The following is a 23,287-nucleotide window of genomic DNA, read 5'->3' on the forward strand; positions in this document are numbered from 1 at the left end:
GGTGTTGTTGTTTTTCATAAGTGGGATATATTACAGATTTTAAAGCAAATATCGTATGGTACTTTCTAGTATTAACACCAAGAAGGAGTACGTATTAATACACAGTTCATACGATCAGGATAACCACCTGTGATTTGAATTAAAGAAGTGTACAGTCCCTAGTAGTTAGAATAGTCTAGAGCAATGACACAAAGGAGACAAATGGTAAACTACCGTATTTGTTTTTAGACCGTTTTACTTCTTGGCCGTTTTTACGCACTTAAAAGCTCTGCTTCCGGAAAAAATCACTTCCTGCTTTAAAATGTCAACAATTTATAAGTCAATGAATTTAGATTAATTTTGATTACAGTCGGACGCTTATCAAAATGGCCTGTTGTCCAAAAGGCGACACTTTTGTCAGCCCTTGCCTTAAATATGCAATTTTCTTCTTTAATTTTGTTCTGTGGGTAAGCAATAGTTGTTAACTTTTTAATTACCTGTGATACTGTGTAAATATGTGAGTCATTTTAAAAATATTCAACTTTATTGATTGAAATGTTGTTCTTATATTAATCATTTATATTACTCATGTTCAATGTACCATTTTTTCTACCATTTAAATATTTCAAATTTCCAATCATTAAGGCCAAAAAAAAAAATAGGTTCGTTTCCGGTCTCCTTCCCAAAAAAAAGAGGGTAGGTAGGTAGGCATTTTTTTTTTTTTTTTTTTTTTTTTTTTTTGGGGGGGGGGGGAAGTGATCTAGAATAGAAGGCGGCTGACTTTTATTCAAAAACAACCATATTAACTGCGTATGAGACAATTTTAAAAGGTACTAAAGCATAAAATGTAAATACAAGTCCATTCATTTATTAAGAACTGTATAATGTGTATTAATTATAATGTATAGATATACATTTTCTAGAATATAAATGCATGTATTGTTGAACATGTTTGTCTGTATGACAGATGTCGAAAAAGAGTGCCTCAGATTTGTCAATTTTTCATATTTACCAATTTCACATTTGTGCTATAATGCTATTCTTATATTTGATAGAATATTAAAATTCTAAAACTCTCCTGAAAACTTTGGGAGAAGTGACTTCTCCCTTCAGTCAATTTAGGGAGAAGTGGGGAGACTTTAAGGAGAAGTGATACTTTCGTAACACCTGATACAAAAACTATGCCATAACACACACCTCAGTTTATATTCACATTCAAACTGATTGCTATAACTATATAAAATGTTCATAAAAAATGTATCATTTTTGGCTCAGCAAAAGTGTATGTGTCAATGTCACATAGTTTATCTCCAAATAGCATCTAAAAATGAAACAAAAACCAAGACAGCTAAGGATTTGAAACAATAAAAATGACTAATAAATGACCTGTCAATATAGTAGGGGGACGAATCTTATTTTGGTACGTTCGGGATAGGGTACGAATGTCACATTCAGCTATGCTGTTATTTACTTGTCTCTGGCTAAATAATATGCTGACATTTAAGAACCAAATGACATTTAAATCACTGTCCTTGATGAAAACTTTACCAATACATAATGGGAGGTTGAGAAATTAACTCGGAAAATTGTTCTGACAAAATGGCGATCTCCGATATTTTTGACATCGTAAACAGGAGAAAAATACTGTAAGTATTAAAACTCTACATAAAGCAAAAAAAATAATATGTTTTTGTGTTTACAAATCAATTTTTATCATGAACATTTCACGAAAACCAATTAAATATTTGGTGATACGTCATGTTTTTGATTTTCTTAGCGCCACCTTGCCGATGGCCCGAGATGGCTATGACCGTCTGCTTCAAAAACATCAATGTTTAAAATGTCTGGCATTGTTTGTTCAATACATATAACAATTACTTTTTAACTTCATCAATGCTTGACACGATTTTTCATAATTATGTCGCCTTTTCTATCTCATTTTAATGAACGTATATCATATTATCAGGTTCTTCTCACTGTACATTCTGATTGGTTAACTTTCAATAGCTCCGCCTACCGGCGATGTTTTGGTAATTGGATGACACGGCCCAATTATCGGATTAGGGGATTACCCTATGGCTAATTGCGATGTTTTGACTAATGGGACAGTGGCCAAATACTCGCTGATTGACAGATTTACAATGTGTTAAAATTTCGGCGAGGTCAATGTCGCTTTGATGACACAAATGGGCGATTTATTTGTTTTATTTATCATCAAAGGCGGCTCTGTCAATGAAAAGGGGGGGCGTTTGAAAAGGCAGCAGGGCGCCATAAAAGGGCAGCGGGGCGCCCCGCCACGCTAATTATGCTTAGCTGGAGCACTGTGACCAAAGATAAGAAAATTAACGGAAAGAAAGTACCGAAAAGTACTAAATATGCGCGCAGTTAACTTTTACACCAATAAAAAGTATAGGGTCGGCGCGGAAATAAGAGGGTCGGTCGGGCGACCGGAAACAGACCTATTTTTTTTTTGGCCTAACCAAAAATTAAAGTAAAATTATGATTTATCATTCTATATAGACTAGAGAATTACATTATGTTTAGTCAATTAATTTTAATAATACTAACCTAGCATATCTTTCAAAATTACTAACATATCTTTGAAAATATCATTTCGCTCACACATTTTCAATGCTTTGTGTTGTCACCTGTTTCTGTAGTATTTTTTCATTAACAGGCGACACTCTTATTATCATATGTTGTTGTTTTTGTACACACTTTTAAATTTACAATTTGAACATTTTCTTTTATTCTTTTCCAGTTGTGTGGGGTTTTGATGATTGCAATTGGAGTTTGGGCATTTATCGAAAAAAACAAATACTATTACCAGCAGATTGAGGTAAGTGTGTCAATTCCAGTTGGAACAACATGGGAAGGGTGAACAACCCGATAGCCACGCCCTGAATCCCACCCAGCCTAGTCCACCTAAATGGCCTTCAACGAGTCTTTTGATGATTGTTTTACTATGGCAGACTCGTGACGTCCACCATCCCAGCAAAAAGTAGCAAGCGGTCCTTGCGCAGAGAATCCTCGCGGCCACAATTTTGAAATTATCTCCGTTATAAATTCAAATTTCTACGAAAATATTATTGCTTACTATTGAACACATATTTAGTTATGTCAGTATGCCCAAAAACATGTTAAGTTATCATAAAACACTTACAAGTGTCGATTGTTTATCAAGTATCCCGATATCGGTAAATCTGGGAAAAAGCTGACAGGTTGTGTACATGTATAATGGTATTCGTGATCCATAATATGTTAATGTGAAAATAACAACTCTAATGACTTAAATCCAGTTCCGATCACTGTCGGATAAAAATTGAACAACTTTGTCCTTATTATTTAACATCAATGCATATTATTACAGTATATCATTTCGCCCGTTGTTAAATGGTAGTGAGTTGTAGCGTTTCAGGGATACATAAGAAATGTCAAAATAATAAACAAGTATCCGTGATCGCTCATTATTGTAGCTACCACCCACCCCATTATAAATTTGTTGAATTTAAGCAAATTTTGTTTGTGTGTAATTTAGTACTGGTTACATTTCCTCCATGATTATCAATTTTATAAACTTGAGTACACTTTTATATTTTTTGTATTTGATATTGAGTAAGATGGGCATGGCTTTAAGGGTAGCAGGCCTTTTTCTGATCTTATAAAACAAATGTGACAAACTAAATCTGAATTTGGGAGAGTTATAAGCTAAAATCATTTAATCTGGAATGTAAATTCAGAGAATATTCTGTTAAAATTGGGAATTCTTATTGATTTTGAAAGCAAATGAAATGTCTAGCAATAAAACTTATTAAAATAAATTCATAGAAACTGAATTTCACTTTGCAATTTGGTGTTTATCTATTTTTAGACAATATATGACATATTCTTGGACCTTTCAATTCTTCTTATAATTGTTGGAGGATTCATTTTTATCGTGAGTTTCGCTGGATGTGTTGGTGCCTTAAGAGAAAACCTCTGCTTCTTACGAGTGGTAAGAATTCATTTGAAAGTTCTTCATATTTAGAAATATAACTTTGTTTATATTTTTATGTAATATAATTTTATTATAAATGTACAAAGTTGTTGTATGATCATGTTAAAAGATACACACAGCTGGCCCATTCTGATACTCTCCAAGATCCCATCATCAAAACATATTTTTTGCTTTTCAGCAATTTATATGATACAAAAGCTTAATGGCAATGATTTTAAAATTTTAGATCGTTTGTCTTCTTTTGACATTTTTTTCACAATATGTGAGGTAATGCTTACACGCCAGTATTGTTACTTTCCACTCCAATTAATAAGTTATACTTTTTAGTATTTTTATATATTTCAGTTCTATGGCTCCATTATTCTAGTGGTAATTGCGGAGGTAACAGTTGCTGTGTTAGCCTTTGTATACAAAGACAGTGTTCACAAAGTGTTGACAGGCATCCTGGAGGAGGGGATGATTCAGCGTTACCAAGACGATGAGGATGCACTTATGGACTGGGCTCAGGAAAATGTGGGTTGCTTTTTTGCAATCCAAAAAATTCAGTTTTTCATGCACTGTATAAAGTATCTATATCCTTATGGAAAGTAATTTGAAGAAGTTTGGCTTTGTGACTTAGTGATTACAGATCATGGTGGTCATTTAGGTTAAAGTTTTAGGGCAAGTTGGAATATTTATTAATAACTTCTATATCCTTTGTTCAATTGACTTAATACTTCACATAGTTGTTCAGGACCATCACACAATGAGGTTACGTAACTCCATATTATCCTAAATACAAGTAATGGCCACTGATTGACTTAGGTTAAAGTTTTAGGGCAGGTTAAAGTTTTAGGGCAAGTTGGGACTTAAAACTCCAATACCATTCATTCAATTGACTTAATACTTCACACAGATGTTCATGGCCATCACATTATGAGGTTTGATAACTCCATATTATCTTTTATACAAATTATGGCCCCTGATTGACTATGGAACTTGGGTTAAGTTTTAGGGCAGGTTGGGATATTGTTTAATAACTTCTATACCCTTCATTCAATTGACTTAATACTTCACACAATTGTTCAGGACCATCACCCAATGAGGTTACATAACTCCATATCCTTAATATAAGTTATGGCCCCTGATTGACGTAGGTTAAATTTTTAGGCAAGTAAAAGTTACAACAAGAAACATAACTCCGTTTAAAGCCTAAATACAAATTATGGCCCTTAAATTTTTTTTATTTCTTTTGAAAGGCATATTTGTATATTCTTAACCACATTTTCATAATGGGAAATCAAATTATTTGAATGACTTGCGTCATTGTTTGGGCGGGCTGGTGGCAGGGCAGCATCAATGTCACCTTATGTATTGAATAATTTTAGTTAGGTTTGACATAAAGAGACCAAACTTGGTATTATTACATCGTTATTGTATTCTAAGTCAAAGCGGCGTAGTCGAGCGCGCTGTCTTACGACGGCTCTTGTTTATACTTATATTCACCTAGCCCTTTGTATAAATAAATTTTTACATTCATATTGTATAACACGCAAGGAGGTGTGACACCATTGTTTACAATATTTCACTTTGATTTGGTTAGCGAGGTGTCATTTAACCAATGATATGCACAAAAAGTTACATAAATCAGAATTTGTTGTATGCCCTACCAAATGCAAGAAGATATGCTATGAAAACTTACACTCATCAATTTGTCTGTTTAACTTTATGAGACAATACCAGACGTTTAACTAAGCTTGGTGTAGACTGTTATTCCTTCTTAATGTGATACTGATTACAAATCAGAAAGTTAAATACTTGTTATACATTTAATTTACAGATTAAGTGTTGCGGCATAAAGAACTACAAAGACTGGAACATGAATATGTATTTCAACTGTACAAAGGAAAATCCAAGCGGACTTCGGTGTGGTGTTCCTTACTCCTGTTGTAGAGATCCTGATGCTATGAGTGTGAGTTTACATAGGTCTATATTAGTTTAATTCATGTAGATTGCTTTAAAATATTGTGTGTGGCAGGGTAGTTTAATTAATGTTGATTGCTTTAAATTTTGTGTGTGGCAGGGAGGGGTGGTTTTTCCTTATACATGAAATAATATTTGCCTATGATTATAATAAAATATTACTTTTTGGTATTAAATCCTACCCGCAAAAATGTAAATTCTTAAAATGGGTTAAATTAATAAATTTGCAACACAAGGTTAAACTTACGGAGCCTGGAAGAATACAGCCATCAACATTATCTTTATGAATGGCTTTGTTCTATGATAAAATATGCTGATGTTCTTAAGTTAATAATTAAGTTTCAATTGGGAAGAAGAATGATAAAATCTTATATATTTTTTAAGATGTGTCTTAATTTTGTACAAATTTGATTGAATGTTTTCTTATTAAGCGTTCTTTAATGTCAAGGACAAACTAAAGGTTTAGCTTATGATAAAAATCGGAAACTTCAGGTTTTGATCAATCATCCTTCAATGTCAAGGACTGCTTAATGTTTGGCTTCAGAAAAGAAAAAAGGAAACTTTGGGATAAGGTTTTTGTTCAATCAAGTCAAGTTTTCATTTATTAAGTTTTATAATTTGAGAAAATTTTGCCTGAGGGTTATGACTTGCAATAATCATTATTATTATTAAATTCATTAATGATGAAAGCCTTCCATGGCTCAATTGTCTAAAACTGATTGCAGAATTAATATTTATTGTGATGGTAAAGTTCCTGAAATGCAATGCTACTACTTTTCAGCCTGGAATAATCAACATACTCTGTGGAGCCAATGCCTTAAATGACTCAGCTACAGTAAGTGCATTATTCCATTCAATATGTTCATTGTTGTAAATATTTCTTACAAGAGAAAATTCATTGTACAACTAAAATGCTAGTTAAGCAATGAACAAAATCAGGAATCAAGTTAGAAAAGGTCAAAGCAATGGTCCAGCCAAGTTGTTTCACTAAATAAAGCAAAAATATTGTACACATTTAAAGCTGCACTCTCACAGATATACCATTTTTACAACTTTTTTATTTTTTGTCTTGGAAAGAGCAGATTTTTGCATAATTATCTGCAAGCCAATGACATAAGATTGCTGACAAAAAATCAGATAGTAGATTTCCATATTTCCGTTCGAAAATGAATGTTTTATGGCTTAAACCGTTAGTAACGGTTTATAAAAATCTGCGATCTAATTTTTTGTCAACAGTCTTACATGACTGGTTTCCATGGATTTTTGCAAAAATTGGCTCGTTCCACGACAAAAAATAAAAAAAAGTTGTCAAAATGTTCAATCTGTGAGAGTGCAGCTTTAAAAACAAATTGATATAATTTTCCCTCAAATTTTGTTTTGTTTTTTTAATCTTGCTTGTTATAATAAATATCATTACCATTCTTCATCACACAGACATTTTCAACAACCAGTAAAATCTACACAATGGGGTGTGTCGATACCTTTGTAAACCTGGCAGAGTCGAACCTGCCGATAATCGGGGCAATCGTTCTCGGGCTCGGGGTCCCACAGCTGCTTGGAATCTGTCTTGGTCGGCTGCTTGATGGGCAAATCCAAGATCAGATGGTGCGATATCGTCGGGCAAACCACTAGCAGAATTTTGTTTCATTTCAAAAATATCACCACTAGCAGGAACATTAGTGACAGTCATCTTTTTTCAGGGGTCTTACTTGGCTGCAAGGGAAATTTGTTATAAGTTTAAACCTTGTCTGCTTGGTTATTAATTAATTCAATACTTGAAATTCTGCAAAATTCTGTTCTTTGTTTCAGTTTTTACACTCTGGGTTTGGTTTAGGGTCATATGGCAGAAGAAGTTTGATTATTGATGTAAGGTTACTCTTGGTTAGGTATCTTTTCAATGTGACATCAGTACTTTATCTATGTTGTATTCAGAAATATCCTGTATGTATATTTGCAAATACTTAATTTTAGTCTTAAGAAAGTATTGCTTGTATGTTTTATTAGTTTCTCATTTTTTAAAAAACAACAGTGTTTTGCTTAACTAATGACATTATAGTACGAGGATTGTTAAAAAAGATAATTGTAAAATTTTGTAAGACATACCCACAGTATTATTTTTTAATTGACATGTTGGTCAGTAAAATTAACTGAACAATATCTTTCCTTGCTAACTACTATACTTCAAGCATAATTGCAGCTAAAATGTAAGACTGCTTTTATGTAGAAATTTGGCCATTATCTTTAGTGTTTGATCAAGAAGTGTAATTCTGTTAAAAACCAACAACTTGGAATTATATACTAGTATACCCTAATCATTTTGTTCAATGTGAAAATGAATTGTTTTTAATAATACCAATATTTGTGTAGTTATATGTGCAGAAATATCATTTAATTGATAATATGTTTTTTATTGAGATTTAAGAAGTTAATCATTTTACATTTATGATGGTCAATTTTGTGTCATTTGCTTTGTGCCAATCAAGGTAGATAGTCCATACATGTATAGTGAATATTATATGATATTCAAATATTTAGGTATTAAAGCTGCACCCTCAAAGATTGAATGTTTTTCATTTTTTGTCTTGGAAGGAGCCTTTTTTTGCGAAAATCCATGGAAACTGGCTAAATAGACTGCTGACAAAAAACTAGATAGTTATTAACGGTTTAAGCCATAAAACATTAATTTTCGAACGGAAATATAAAAATCTGCGATATGATCTTTTGTCAGCAATCTTTTATCATTTGTTTTCAGATATTTACGCAAAAACTGGCTCTTTCCAAGACAAAAAAGTTTTGAAAATTGTAAATCTGTGAGAGTGCAGCTATAATAGTGTATATGTTTTATACCTGAGCAAGCTGACAGCAATGTGAACAGGAGATACAATGTTATAAGATCTTTACTCCTCAACTCCAGTATTGTTGGAAATATTGCTGACCCATCATTTTACTGTTTTATAAATTCCTGTTTTTATTTATGTGTTTATTCCATTTATTTACTTCGTGATCATATTTTAATTGGCTCACACCCTTGACTTAGTAGATTTTTAAGTTTCATTGAAGACAAAACAAAAGCTTTCCTAAAAATTGCTTTCTGGAAAATGTTTCTTGAATTTTGGAATGTGTTTTGTATATTCCTATGTTAAAAAAAACTTGCATTGGTTTTTGGATAATGTTTTGTTACGTTAGCATTCTGGAGAAAGCTACAAGCATATTGAAAATAGCATTTGCATTTAGAGAACATACATGCCATATCCCCCGGCGGGGGGGGGGGGGGAATCCTCCGGCATTTGGATCCACCCCCGGTCTCCCGGGGGAGATAAAAATTCCCCAGAATTTATTAATTTATTTTTATTTTTTTTAAATTTACATCAGGCAATAATGACAAAGTGAAACCACAGTTTGTGAGTGAAACTCTCCAAAAGGAAACTTTTACAACAAGTGATCAATTGTATTGTAGTAATTATCAAAGGCAAAGAAATATTACTATTTTGGAAGGAAGAAATTAATAATATTTATTCTATTCTCTTATTGTCTGAAAGTCATCAAAGCTGATAGAATTAAGCACATTTTTTTTTAAAGACTTTGAAAGAAGGTAAATTTAATTTAATTGTGTCGAAAACATACTTTACCAATGACATATTTTGTTCTGCAAGTGCATTACAGTATGACATGACAGTGTATTAAAAATATGATAAATCATGACATAAAATAATTCTGTATAATGAAAAAGTGAAGAGGTTTTCAAAGCAAACTATATGTGAATACATTTTTTCATACTTGCGTCTAAAAATACTTTAAAATTTCGCCAACTTAAACCTTCTAAAAAAATCCCCCTGAATACAACCAAAATGCCCCTGAATTTTCAGCCTTTTGAACAAATCCCCCTTAATGGTCTCCAGAAAATATGGCATGTATGAGAGAAATTATTCTTGGATTGTGGAAAATAATCCTTTCATTAAAGAAATCTTCTGCATTCTTCATGATTTCCTATAACTATTATATTTGGACTGTCACTTCTATGTGTTTATAATATTCATTGTTGATTTTTGTAGTAACATTCCTTGCTATTCAATTAAACGAATCTCATATAACCTGAACAAGGTACATTTATAATGTATATGGAGCTTTCCTCTAAGTGTTCAAGTCCAAGTTTTTAACGTATTTCTGTCTATTACATGTATCTTCTTTATAGCATCATCATGAATACAAAAAATAGGTTTAGCCAAACAATAACAGAGTAAATTATTACCTGTTCACAGAACTGTACCAAGCAGGAGGAGGTCTTATAATTGATTGTTGGAATTGTCAGTTTTTTGGCATTATTCAATCATGAGTTTTACATAAAACGAAATGAAACAACTTGAAATCTGTAAGTCAGACACTTCAACTATTTACTGTTTAGATGCACAAACTACAATCCCTTACAGGCACTCAATAGAGACACACCATGTCACAGTACAACAATGATATATCACATAACTTGTCACAATAGAGACACACCATGTCACAGTACAACAATGATATATCACATAACGTGTCACAATAGAGACACACCATGTCACAGTACAACAATGATATATCACATAACGTGTCACAATAGAGACACACCTTGTCACAGTACAACAATGATATATCACATAACGTGTCTCAATAGAGACACACCTTGTCACAGTACAACAATGATATATCACATAACGTGTCTCAATAGAGACAACCGTGTCACAGTACAACAATGATATATCACATAACGTGTCTCAATAGAGACAAACCCTGTCACAGTACAACAATGATAATCACATAACGTGTCACAATAGAGACACACCATGTCACAGTACAACAATGATATATCACATAACGTGTCACAATAGAGACACACCATGTCACAGTACAACAATGATATATCACATAACGTGTCACAATAGAGACACACCATGTCACAGTACAACAATGATATATCACATAACGTGTCACAATAGAGACACACCTTGTCACAGTACAACAATGATATATCACATAACGTGTCACAATAGAGACACACCATGTCACAGTACAACAATGATATATCACATAACGTGTCACAATAGAGACACACCATGTCACAGTACAACAATGATATATCACATAACGTGTCACAATAGAGACACACCATGTCACAGTACAACAATGATATATCACATAACGTGTCACAATAGAGACACACCTTGTCACAGTACAACAATGATATATCACATAACGTGTCACAATAGAGACACACCATGTCACAGTACAACAATGATATATCACATAACGTGTCTCAATAGAGACACACCTTGTCACAGTACAACAATGATATATCACATAACATGTCTCAATAGAGACACACCATGTCACAGTACAACAATGATATATCACATAACATGTCACAATAGGGACACACCATGTCACAGTACAACAATGATATATCACATAACATGTCACAATAGAGACACACCATGTCACAGTACAACAATGATATATCACATAACATGTCTCAATAGAGACAAACCCTGTCACAGTACAACAATGATATATCACATAACTTGTCACACTAGAGACAGCATTGTTTTATGTTGTCATATGGTCTGCATTTAAGATCACCCTCTGCATGTCACAGTTCAGATGGGCACTTCTGAAAACATTAAATGTCTACAAAACTATATTATGATATTTTTGCTTTCTTGCCATACAAATGCGGTGAAAACAGTTAATTTCATGATGCTTTTCAGTTATACTGAACAGATATAAATTGATATAACAACGTGTACATATTTTCATTAACATTGCTATGTAGGTGTAGGTAGTTTTTTTCATATTTAAATTGTTTGATGTTGATTTACAAATGTGGTGTAGGTTCATTTTTGATAAAGTGCTCTTTTATGCATTATGCTTCTCTGTTATACTCATTCAACTGTTTAATTGTAATACTCAGTGATTGTGTCCTCTTTCTGGACATTTTCCACCTGATTGTGGAGAATTGGATCACTAAACTCATTATACTAGGAATTAGATTCCAAGAGTAGCTTGTGAAGGATGGAAAATCTTTATGATTTTAAATTGTTTCCCAAGGGGAATAGGAACAGAAGGATGCCTAGAAACAGGCCTCTCATCATTTCTCTTTTCTTGAAAGCGTTCAATGCTTCTTTAAAGAATGCTTTTGTCCTCTTTAAAGAGTTCAGTACTTGTTTTAAGAATGATGAACAGTCATTGTGCTCTTTCATGTAGTCACCATCAACTTTCTTTATAAGTAATTCCAATATGGTCCAATTATAAATAAGTTGGATAATATGAATTATATATGCTTTTAATTCCTTGAAGGGATTACACCAGATCAATTGGTGCTATTTGAATTAGATGGATGGCAAAACATTGCATATAAACAAATACCGCATACACTGGAGTACAGATGTGTTGTTACCAACTACTGCTTACATAGCAAACATTTCACAATGTCTTCAATCTAGGTTTTAGATTTTGTCTTTAGAACTGTGAATATTTAGATGTCACAAAACATTATGTGAGAAGAATATTAAAACAATAGGAAGACCTGTTATTTGAAACGTGGACAGCAATTTTTTGAAACATTTTTCTCAAAATGATTAACAGAATGTTCAAACTAAGACTGATGACATATGTGAATATGGCCCCTGTATCATACAAATGATGATCAATTGGGTACAATATTTAAAATGTTGTGTAAATGGAAAAATATTTACTTCTGGTTGTTAAAAATTCTGATCAATTTAATATCTGTCAATTAATTGTTATATATGTGTTTTATCATGAAAATTGTTGTGTGTTTCATGATTAATAAGGCATGAAACACTGGAGTGCAACTCAATATTCTTGATAACTAATTTAACATTACATTTTATGCTCCAGAGAAGTTCTGTTCTGTAGAATGTTAATCAAAGCTTTTTTATCAACATACTCTATGGAAGAAGAGTCAAATCAACATACTCTATGAAAGAAGAGTCAAATCAACATACTGTATGGAAGGAGAGTCAAATCATGTAAAACATTGTATCATGCTATGAAGTTATATTGTAAAATGAGTCTTGATAGAGATTGAGAAATGGCTGTAGTAATTTTGTTTATTTTGGCGGTATCCACAACTTTGTTATTTACAATTGTTAAAATATCACAACATTTTCTTTATTAGAATTAATATTATATCAATCATTTTAAGGTAAACACTTTATTATAATATTGCAAGATAAGAATCTGAAAAGTTTGCCTCAAAAACTGTTTTGAAGTAATAATGTTCATGATTTTCAAAGTTCATGTATACTATTATATTATATATCTGTAAATAAAGCATTCATGATTGGACTGAGAGCAATTTCCTTGGATGGAATAAATGCTATATCTACCTATATAAAAATAGAAATTGGGATTCTGGTGGCTCAAAAAAATCAATAAGTATATATTTTATTTTTATTATTATATTATTGTTATTTTTATTATATTTTTTGTTATCATTATTAGTGGGTAGTTGTTGAAAGTCTTCATTAGTAATTTTCGAAACCTTAATTGACATGACATGAGGGCCTGCTTATAAAGCAGTATGAAGTATAATTAATACCTGTTATTAAAATATTTCATGAACTAAACTTTGTTTATGGAATTATATTTTATGAAAAATGTTAAAAGTTCCTATGAGTCAATATGTTATACTGACATTTTTGAAATAGCATTTATGTAGATAAAATGTATATGATATCTTCTGGTTTAAATGTTTATATAACTGTAATTTACATTAAAAAATATTGAAAATATATTTCCGAATAAAATGTTAAAACAGTACTCAGTGTGTTTTGCATTGTATCAACCTTCAAGTGAGAAAAGAGTGTTATGTTTGTTAAATGATAAACTGTTCTTAAATTTGTATTGAATAAATTGTGAGAAGTGAACAGTGAGTGTGACGTGGTTCTGTGCATTCAGTTCACTGTTTCTTAAAGTAAGCATATCGAGGTAGTGTTGGCACCGTTGTCAAGAGTGTGCAGAAACTTGGCCATAACTCAAACAATCGTTCACTATATATAATTCAAGCTTGGTTTATATGTGTCAAGAGACAGCGCACATGCACAGCATCGCACTTAGCACTGCCTTTAATAAATAAAGGTGGCATTAATGCCCTTTTCGGCTGAATATCGACAGACGAACGTTTGCGTTCGCTCCGCGGCCAGATAAGTTCTCGGCAACCTGTCTTGAATTGAAAAACGCTCAATTAACATGTGTAGTGGCATTTATTGTAAGTACGCTTTTTTCTTAGAATCGTGACTCTTGAATTTAAAACAAGGCGACGGTTAACTTTCTTATATGTTTCATTTTAACAACATTTTAACAACGTTCACACATTTAGGCAAAGATTGTTGCTATTGAGTTATTTGACTTACGTTTGTGAATCAACACCCAGCAGCAACTGGCAGACAGATACTCGTGTGAACGGATTTTTTTAATCCTGGCCAAATACTATTCAATACCGTTATCAACGCTTTTTAACTTTTGATGATGTACTGAATCAACCATTTTCATCATATTTCAATCCAATTTATATTATAAAACGTAAACGAGTTATGCTTTTGGAATAAACAATAAACAGAATCCCAAAGATACACTGTATGGTGTCGGAATATAATTAGCCGTGTACATGTCCAGAAGACGCATTTGGTTGCCACAATTATTCAAGTCTACGTCTTTGTGCAAACACATTTCTTCACTACATAGAACAATTGACCTTGATACATGGATATGTGTATTACATTGTTTAACAATATAGTTTCATGCATGTGTTCATGAGTTTAAGTCTTGTTATGTTATGGCACACTGTGCAAAGACATGATGTAGTACTGTTAGAGCTACCCCCATTCTTTAACTTACACAAGTGTATAGCACTGTTATATAGAACCCCCAGTGTACAGTCCCTCCCGGGAAAATGTTAGTTTTCTTATTGATGAGGCAGGGGAACGAAATTACGACTTCTTGATTGACGTTCAAGTGTCATACCACTGGAAATTGATCCGCCTTTCCTAAATAGTTTCTGTCGCCAGTTATTTAATATTGCTTAGTGTATACAATGATTAAGGAGCGTCAAAGCCAATACTAAGAGTTGTTATTTTTAAACATCGTCGGACGCCCACGTGGGACCCATTCAGAAACCCGACGAATAAAACATGTAGTTTGAGTGGCTAAAATTGTTTACGTCTATTGACGCACTTTTAAATAGTTATATGTTATTGCCGTTTTGACTGAAAGCTTAATCGATTAGATTGCGATCAAGCTCGCCAAATTAACACTTCCGGTGTAAACAACGTCAACAAATGTTTTAGTAGTTTTTTTGTTATTTTAGTTTATCAAAATGTTAGAGACAAAAGCATTACTATTGTTTACATTTATGTACTTTTTCTTTAGTGCTCTACTTGTTGCTCCGCCAACTGAGTTTATATCTGCTGGGCTAACTATCCAGAATGTGTTATCTAGATATCTGGGCAGTGAACAAATAGGATTTGTCTACTTCCACATCAAAAGAACGTCAGCAACGTTAATTTTCCACAGTCTTTTGCCTCTATGTACGTATGAAACATATAACATTAAAAAATCCCATTTTTACTGATCTATGCATAGTCTCATAGATATGCCATTTTAGCTTGACTATTCAAAGAATAAGGAGGCTACACTACTTGACTCAGTGCCGGCGTCTGGTTTTAGGGCAAGTTGGCATTTTCACTTATTACTCCAATACCCTTAATAGGCTTAATACTTCACACAGTTGTTCATGACCATCCCACAATGAGATAACATAAATATTAGTCTTAAAGTGACGCTCTTATTTAAAATCAATTCATACACATGAATAACAAACATACATTTTAAGTGATAAACCTTTAACTACTTACTGAATAATGGATATATGATATGGAAAATATTACTTACAGATAGCACGATTGTAATTGTGTATTTAATAGCTAAAAAAGCAAAATTATTCAATGATTGGTGAATGATTAAAGATTTTCTGTGATTTACAATAGTCTCATAAGGTAGGAATGCCATGTTTTCTGCAACTTTTTTTCAAATTAAACTCGGTATTCTTCATCAAAAACAATTGTTTTTGACATTTATTTACCCTTTTTGGTATACTTAAACAATTGTATTGGTTGTGGTAAATCTTATTTGGTAATAAAAGTGCATTTTTTTAATGCAAATTGTGGCCCCTGATTGACTTAGGAACTTAGGTTAATGTTTTAGGGCACATTGTGTAAGGTTTAAGGTTAAGGACAAGTTTGGATTTTTACTAATAATTCCATTCATTTAATTCAGACCTTATACTTCACACAAATCAATTATTTATGCACATCTTAAAATTAAGGAACATAGCATAACATAATATCATCTTTAATACAAATTATGGCCTGTGATTGACTTAGGAACTTAGGTTAAAGTTTTAGGGCATATTGTGTCAGGTTAAAGTTTTAGGTCATTTTGGGATTTCACTATTTACTTCTCTACCATTCATTCAATTGGCATAATGCAAATTGTGGCCCCTGATTGACTTAGGAACTTAGGTTAATGTTTTAGGGCACATTGTGTAAGGTTTAAGGTTAAGGACAAGTTTGGATTGTTACTAATAATTCCATTCATTTAATTGACCTTATACTTCACACAATTATTTATGCACATCTTAAAATTAAGGAACATAGCATAACATAATATCATCCTTAATACAAATTATGGCCTGTGATTGACTTAGGAACTTAGGTTAAAGTTTTAGGGCATATTGTGTCAGGTTAAAGTTTTAGGTCATTTTGGGATTTCACTATTTACTTCTCTACCATTCATTCAATTGACATAATTATTCACACAATTTGGGTACATGACTCCATATTTTTATATCCTGAATACAAAATATGGCCCTTGATCAACATTAAATGTTTGGTTAGTGTTAGAGCATCTTTGGGTTTTAATTCAAATACTGTTCATTCAGTTGCCATCACACTTTACACAGTAACCATCACACAATAAGGTTACATAACTCCATATAAACTGTAAATACAAATTATGGCCCTTGATTGACTTTCCATTTTCGTTTTATTGCTTTTGACATGCATATTTTTATATTTTTTAACCAGGTGAAACCTGGTTATTGGAATGACAAACTTTATTGTTCAGGCGGTCCAGCTAGTATTGACATAGGGTAGACATATTGCGACCAAACTTTGTATAAATGAATTGTTTATGGAGACCTTTCGTGGGTTTGCATTTGGGGGCCCTAGGGTCAAGGTCACTGTTACTAAAATAGATCACCGTTAGGTACTGAATAACTTTAGTTAGGGTTGAAATATTGAAATACTTGGTATGTAGGAAGAGTTTATTAGGACTTGCATGGGATTACAATTTAGGCCCCTGGGTCAAGGTCACTGCTACAAAAAAATGGAAAAAACCCAGTTGAAACTGAATCTCACAAGGAAGGCTGAAGTTCTTATGTCAATCACTGAAAATCTGGTTTCGTCGCATTGCTGCTTTCCTTGTTTACTTTTGATTTGACTTTTTTATTGGTTTTATAGGCACATATTACATCATTATTGTATTCACTTCTAAGACAAAGCGTGGTTTAGTTGAGCGCACTGTCCTACACCAGCTCTAGTTGCACATAAAAGTATATACCGAAGGGGATTAATTAGCGGTAGCTGATATGAAAAAAAGAGTCACCATGCATCCTGATAATCATGATGCACAATGCTTCAGAGTAATCAGTTATCGGGAGAAGCAATAAGAATCTACTTGTATAAAGGACTTGTGATGCCCAGCAAAATGAACATTTAATTTTGGAATAAGACTAGCGTGTGCCTGGTGTAAACCTTGAACACCAGCGATTTATTTTTCACTTTTTTCCTTTTTTTGTTTGGAAAATTAGTCCCATACATAAATTTGAGATGTTTTATACCTCTTAAAATAGTGTCAGGATCATATAATAATACTAAGCTGTTTAAATCATCAATAAAGGAGTTACAAATTGACCGTTTTAATGTTTCTGTATACGATGTTCGTGTTGTTTTAAATTCGAAGGGAAAACTCTACCAATTCTTTGGGAAAATATCATGAATATTTTAAGAGGAATGGAGGCTTTTGGCAAGAGAAAGCAGTTTGGCTTTTGTCTATAAATTTCATGAACAAATCCAGAGTCTAAAACCAATATCCTTAAGAGTCAAATCCTACCACTCTAGCTATTGAACAATATTATCTTTTTGGAATGAAAAAAGTCTGGCTTTTGTGATAGTCATGGTTTTGTTATCATCAGTGTCGTTCAAAAACACAAACCTTTTCTATAGCTCAAGAAATATTAAAATGAAACCTGGTACACAATTTGCTAGAGAACAATCATGTAAAGCAAGCACATAATTCTGGTTTTAATTAATTATGAGTAATGCCTCGGGTTTGACTAAAAACAGATGAATTATAATATTCCCTGTGTGGTACTCTTGTTTAAAAGATTGCCTTAAAATATTCCGATGTATTAAAACCTTATTATTAGTATTCTGTTTCTTTTACAGGTTACTACATTGCCCTGGGTCTGTTTGCCCCTCAGCTGCAACTCTTCACACCCTGGTTGGCACCTTTTTGGTGCCAGGTACTTCTGTCAATTTCTCTGACATTGGTATCAGCAGCGTGCCTAGTGGTACTGTATTGGTCACAAAACAAATGGGACAATCATCCAATAGCTAGGCAATTAGACAACCTTAAAGAACCAGAGAGTAATTGGAGAGCTGTGGCTTCATCTGTCAATGTGGAGTTTCGTAGAATCGATAAATTCACTTCAGGACCCCCTACAGGGAGGAGAATCATTGTCACTGATTCCTGGGTGATCAAGACTTCCACATATTTTGTGCATGTTGCTCATCAGAGTGACATTCACTTGAGTTTGTCAGCCACGGAGGAGCATAATATATCTTATGAGAACATGACGTCAGTGCAATATATCCATATTGATGTGATTAGTATTAACAAAAATATTTCACGTTTTACATTAAGGTAAGGTCTTGTTGAAGTGGTGTACTCATGATTTCATTATTACCCTGTCTGACTGAATAAAGAAGAGAAGTACTGTAATAGCCTGTCTTAATGTCAGCAACAGCGTGCAAAACTATAACAAAAAAAAACTGTTCAAGGTATAAACATGAAACTTGGTACACATATTGCCGGAGAGGATACACATGTGTAGTAAAGCTCATAACTAGCTTTAATAATTGTTGAGTTATACCCCTTTACAACTATATCTTGGATCTGCTTGCAGTGTTATTGTTAAAGGTTAAATTTTGAAAACAAATTTACAGAGTACAGTTAAAACAGCAAGTGTAAATTCATTTATATTTTTCTACAACTAAAGAAACAAGTATTATCATTCTTTTTAATAACTATATTGTAATCAATTTGTTAAAAATACAGAAATGTTAGAAATCTATATAGACCATATTGCTACATGTTTCGAAATATGACTTACAGTTGATTAGTAATTGTGTATGTAAGGAAGCCATTCATATAAAAATGCCTTTAAAATTCAAAATATGTGTATATGTTACTATCCTGTCCTTATTTTGTGCATAACAGAAAGGTGCCTCAACTACAAAGCAAGAAAATTTTGTTTTTCAGGTTAAATGCTCTGGATTACAAAGACTTAAAGGAGAAACTCCAGTCTCCAGTGAGGAATGCTAGGAACATTGTTATCCGTCAGACTCTGAGTGAACAGTTCCTACATGCCTTCGCGGAGCAGATATCTCTGAACCCAGTCTTTCACCCTCCTCCAGCATGGTGAGTAAACTACCACATCTATCAATAGCGGATCAAAACATCATTCAAGTGTACTTTTTATGTCAATATAAAAAGTAATAAAAAACGCTAAAACTACACCATTTCGGACTAGAAATACCCCAAATCCCCCTGCCAGCATTTTAAACTATTTACATTTTGATTCGGAGGGAGGGGCGAATGTCAAAAGGTTGTGCTTCTAAGTTACGCCCCCTCTAACGTCAATTCCTGGGTAGACACTGTCTTTGATGTCTATGCCACGGAACAAGACGAGAGTTGGCATTGGCTTTTAAACGAGTTTATTTTGTTTGTTTGCCTCTTAAATCATTCAAATGTGGTAACATGAATGTACAATGACATTGTACTCATGAAAAACGACAATTGTGTTTATTATTTTTAGACTGTATCATTCTATACTACAAACTTCATAAATAAAAAAAGTAATGCACGCACGATTAACTCTTAATTTTAAGAATGTCAAAACAGGACAATTGTCTGTGCATATTAGTTATAATATTGTTATATGTTTTTGTTAAACAGCAAATTTGGCTATTTTCCTTAAGCTTTGATGTACTGTTCTACTCGTTTTTAAATATCTGCATGAATTTATGTAAAGTCAACAGACTCAACCACCCAAATGGAATGCCACAGATGCATGTTTTTTTCTTATCATAGGAGGTTGACACATGTATAGGCTGCATGCAGAAACAGTCAGACATAAACCTCTACAAGAGATGTGAAAGTCCTGAGCCAGGCCAACCCGTGCCCGAGGGGAGCGGGGAGCCATGTGTTCAGTGCTACTGTAGGCCCATGTGGTGCCTAGAGTGTATGGGCAAGTGGTTCGCTAGTCGACAAGACCAGCAGCGCCCTGACACTTGGCTGGGAAGCAAATCACCGTGTCCCACTTGTAGGGCGGTATTCTGCATACTGGATGTGTGTAAAATCGAGTGGTAACATACTCCTTGGATGGTATGCACTAGTCCCCTGGAAAAGACACTACATTGCTCACAGATATTACCCATGACATATGAAATCATCCTTCCTGGACGCACATAACTGGGTTTCCATAAATGTGAAAGTGGAAAGGCTTTTGTTGCCCAGTGTTTTATTACAATGACGGTGGGTTCTTCTTTGATGTTATTGAATATATGGTTAGTTTTAGTTTATGTGCTAGCTCAGCAGATTGGTGTCTGTGGCTCCACTTGCGATTTTATTTCTATAAATACATATTTTTATGTTAGTGTTAACTTAAAACTAAAATATTTTATCACATGCTATACCTTGTTTCCGGTTTAAAATCGCATTCACATATTTTTCTGTATTACACATGTGCTTTATAACTCAATTTCTATTGGTCAGAAAATATATCACTCCAAATGTTTGTAAACAAAATAATTGGAAAAAAAATAATTGATTTATTGGCAATAGTTTACCAAGTCATACGTTTATCTCTCATTTTATTTTTATGTTGGAGATTTAATTGAATACAGCAGATGTTTTCGTTTCTTAAATCTTAAGAAGAAATCGTGGTATTTCGTCTTGACTTTGTGAAAAACATTTTCAAAAACGTTCGAGGACTTTTAAGGAGAGAAGTCTTAAATTCTAGCTCAAAGCTATCTCTTCTATCTGTTTTCCTGTAAACTTGTAATATGCCGATTTATTAACACCATTTCAATAAATATTGTTTAAACCAATGTGTGGAAACAGTAATTTAAGTCCTGAACATATAAAACAAATTATGACGTTATCTTACCGGATATGATGTAACGATTTAAAAGAAAGCACATTTCGTTAAAAGTATAAAAAAATGTTTTACTTCCTTCCGGATATCATCTTAGTATGCATTTTACTTATACACGGAAGTTAAACAATCGGATGTACTTGTGGTTTTATTTTTTTTTCGAATACTACATTCCATCAATGCATGTTACCCGGGAAATGGCACTGCTTGTGGTATTCGGCTTATCACTAGATTAGGCTATTGTTACTAAACTTGCTGAATAAAAGTGTGTATCATATGACGACTCGTGACAGATCCTACATATCTTCCCCGTATAAACATCTCAGCTTAGCTTTTTTATACTAATGTTCTGAATATAGACTTCCTTTTGTGTTTAAACGTTACAATGGTGATAAAGTTCAGGCAAGCTATCAATTCAGACCATCATACAGTTGTGAAGTCAACATTTGCGTTAATCTTTGAATAGTAAGAACATAAAAATGATCATAAATGACATTAAAAACTATTTTAACAGTCGCCTCAGCCCGTTATTCGGCCTGAATCTATGATACTAGATTAATTGTAGAGGATTTCCCGTCTGTTACCATCCCTGAAACTAATTTCGATTAAAATGTGTATTTGCAAATGCGTGTATATTTCAATGATTATAATTGTATAAGGTTTTTTGGAAACACGTTTGCATTTTCAAACCTTACTCATAGTGTTTCAATCAAGCTTTGGAGGTTGTAAAAAGGAGCGGGAATACAATGTGTATGCAAACTCTCATGTCACTGTTGAAATCAAAATATATATTTTGGATATTGTAGTATAAATTGAGTTATTTAACAATATCAAAATAAAAGGCAATGCCAAAACAAATACATTTGGTTTGGGTTACCCGACCCTACCTGCGAAATAGGCGCCGACCCAACTGTTTTATAGTCAGTTGGTAAAAAGACTTCTTCTTTTGTAGGTGTGTGTTTTAATGAGGTTTAAAGCTTTATACACGAGATAACTTTTAACACCAATTTCAAATAATGACATTTACGTTCTTCTTTAAAGCCAAATAAAAAAAAAAAAAAAAAAAAAAGCTACTTTCCCTATCTGTTTTTGAAATGGATGCCCTAACCAAGCCATTTTTTGGCCTTATCACCATGTCACTGATAAGCCATGTAAAAGTTCATGGATCAAATCATCTTCTGTTAGCCACGTTTAACACATTTCGTGATATTCTATCAATCTTTATCACTAGTGGATATAGAGGGGGTGCACCCGGCGCGCACCCCCTCTTAAATTGTCCAAGTTTATTTTTGTATTTTAATCTGGAAGAAAAAAGTAGTAAAATACGCTAAAATGCACCCTTTCCAACTACAAATTGTTGAAAATTTCTTGAGGGAATACCTCAAACCCCATTGCAAATAGTTTATGCCATAAGCGTTAGGTTCTGAGGTAGGGCCGTATATCAAAATGTTGCGCCCCTAAGTTACGACCCCTCTAACTCAATTGCTGGATCCGCCTCTGTATATTCCTTATAATGGACCACATATTAAAACGAGCCTAGCGTTATTTGTAAACTCGTCAACTATAAGATAATTGAGCACATACATACTAGTGTTCTGAAAACAATTTAAATATTACCAAGAACGCCGGCGTTATGTTTCTGTGTTTTCACAGAGTTGATTTTGTTTAGCTTGACAAAGAGTGATCAGAATTTATATTTGTAACCATGAACTGTCCATATTTTACAGACGCTGACCACTGTCATTTTGCAGCATTCCAATACAAAAGCTATATTCTGCGGTTAAACCTCG

At 33.2% G+C, this 23,287-nt stretch overlaps 1 protein-coding gene and 1 pseudogene across 1 annotated transcript; both read left to right on the top strand.

The window, feature by feature from the left end:
• Positions 1-283: 283 nt before the first annotated feature.
• On the top strand, positions 284-13,759 carry LOC128211544 (tetraspanin-33-like). The gene is made up of 7 exons (XM_052916455.1): positions 284-446; positions 2,741-2,818; positions 3,851-3,973; positions 4,322-4,489; positions 5,796-5,927; positions 6,720-6,773; positions 7,373-13,759. Exons 1-7 carry the CDS (start codon positions 366-368, stop codon positions 7,568-7,570), a joined length of 834 nt encoding a protein of 277 aa, XP_052772415.1. The 5' UTR covers positions 284-365; the 3' UTR covers positions 7,571-13,759.
• A 1,486-nt stretch (positions 13,760-15,245) lies between these two features.
• Positions 15,246-21,774, top strand: LOC128210979 (E3 ubiquitin-protein ligase TM129-like; annotated as a pseudogene).
• Positions 21,775-23,287: the final 1,513 nt, after the last annotated feature.

This window comes from Mya arenaria, chromosome 12, assembly GCF_026914265.1.
Source record: "Mya arenaria isolate MELC-2E11 chromosome 12, ASM2691426v1".
Taxonomy (NCBI): domain Eukaryota; kingdom Metazoa; phylum Mollusca; class Bivalvia; order Myida; family Myidae; genus Mya; species Mya arenaria.

Coding starts and splice junctions, on each gene's coding strand:
- LOC128211544 (XM_052916455.1), top strand. CDS start 366: ATGGCCTGTTGTCCAAAAGGCGACACTTTTGTCAGCCCTTGCCTTAAA. Junction 2,819..3,850: donor ACTATTACCAGCAGATTGAG/GTAAGTGTGTCA, acceptor ATCTATTTTTAG/ACAATATATGACATATTCTT. Junction 5,928..6,719: donor GAGATCCTGATGCTATGAGT/GTGAGTTTACAT, acceptor ACTACTTTTCAG/CCTGGAATAATCAACATACT.